This window comes from Penaeus monodon, chromosome 29, assembly GCF_015228065.2.
Source record: "Penaeus monodon isolate SGIC_2016 chromosome 29, NSTDA_Pmon_1, whole genome shotgun sequence".
NCBI lineage: Eukaryota > Metazoa > Arthropoda > Malacostraca > Decapoda > Penaeidae > Penaeus > Penaeus monodon.
Genome location: NC_051414.1, coordinates 20,870,852 through 20,872,096, shown reverse-complemented (window position 1 = coordinate 20,872,096; position 1,245 = coordinate 20,870,852). Strand labels below are relative to the sequence as shown.

Genomic DNA, 1,245 nt, shown 5'->3' with positions numbered 1-1,245 from the left:
CTCTTTGTTATGAATTAGTTGTAGTAGTTGTTAAAAATGAGACCAAGACTGCTGTATTGTGACTTGATGTTTTACTGTTTTAGTTAGAATGATGTAATGAGATTTTTGATAAATATTTTTTCTTTAAGCTCAACTAATCATTTTTACTAAACATTGTAGGTACTGGACTTACAAGGAATATTTTGAAGAGTCCAGAACAGTTGCAAAGGCCTTCATACGGCTCGGTCTTGAGAGGTTCCACGGAGTTTGCATCATGGGATTCAACTCCCCGGAATGGCTGATTGCTAACTTTGGTGGGTCTGCTGTTTTCTTGTATTTGGTAGTTGGGTTTGTGTGACAATTTGCTGGATTTCAGAAATTATCACTGGTAAATTTTGGAAATTGCATAATGCAGTCATAACAAGATTGATGGGGAATGAAAAGAGGAATTATTAGTAGTTATGAATTCATTACGTTTATAAAGAAGAAAGGGAATTAGACCATGAAATCTGCTCTGACGACTAGCAAACAGCTTCTTTGAGAGATTGTGTGTTTCCTGAATAAGAGAAAAATTACTATGTTCTCTGTTCCCTCATTATACAGCAATATGAAAGCCAAGGATTTGAGATTCATAAAAAGGATTGCTGAAGATTAATGCTTGCCAGCCTTTCTTTCATTCACCATTTTCTATCCTCATTTTCTGTAAGATTAGGAATTACATTCATTATATTCACTGTTATTTTACCAACTACAGCTTTTGACATCACTCCATACTCTCTGAAAAAAGCCTTATTCTGGTTACGATAAACAGTTCTATGTCCATAATTTGTGTTGGTTTTGTGTTCTATATATGACAGGAACAGTTATATATCATTCTTAGTTTTATTCTTACAGCTGGCTAAAACACCGATTTTCAATAGAACACTTAATTACTTGTCCATTAAAATATGTCATTTTCAAAAATCTTTGCTTCTTATTTATAATAAATATTTCATTTCCCAAGAAATACACAAAGTTTTCTTCCATTAAATGATGATTAACTTCTTTACAGGTTGTATATTTGCTGGTGGTTTGTGTGCAGGGGTTTACACAACAAATTCTCCAGAAGCTTGTAGACATTTAGCTGAAAACTGCCATGCTCAGATTATTGTTGTAGAAGATAATGCTTGTTTGAACAAATTTCTGGCAGTCAAACGATTTTTACCAGAAATTAAGGTAAGCATATGGAATGTATCGTTGATTCAGGCAAGTCTGTTATATGTTATA

At 33.3% G+C, this 1,245-nt stretch overlaps 1 protein-coding gene across 2 annotated transcripts in view; it reads left to right on the top strand.

Annotated features, from left to right (window-relative positions):
* Positions 1 to 1,245, top strand: part of LOC119592009 (long-chain-fatty-acid--CoA ligase ACSBG2-like) — an 11,665-nt gene that overhangs the window by 4,234 nt on the left and 6,186 nt on the right. For both annotated transcript variants that reach the window (XM_037940784.1, XM_037940785.1), the window contains exons 4-5: positions 160 to 293; positions 1,031 to 1,194. In XM_037940784.1, the coding sequence (XP_037796712.1) occupies positions 160 to 293; positions 1,031 to 1,194 (298 nt within the window). The remainder of the gene's footprint in view (positions 1 to 159; positions 294 to 1,030; positions 1,195 to 1,245) is intronic.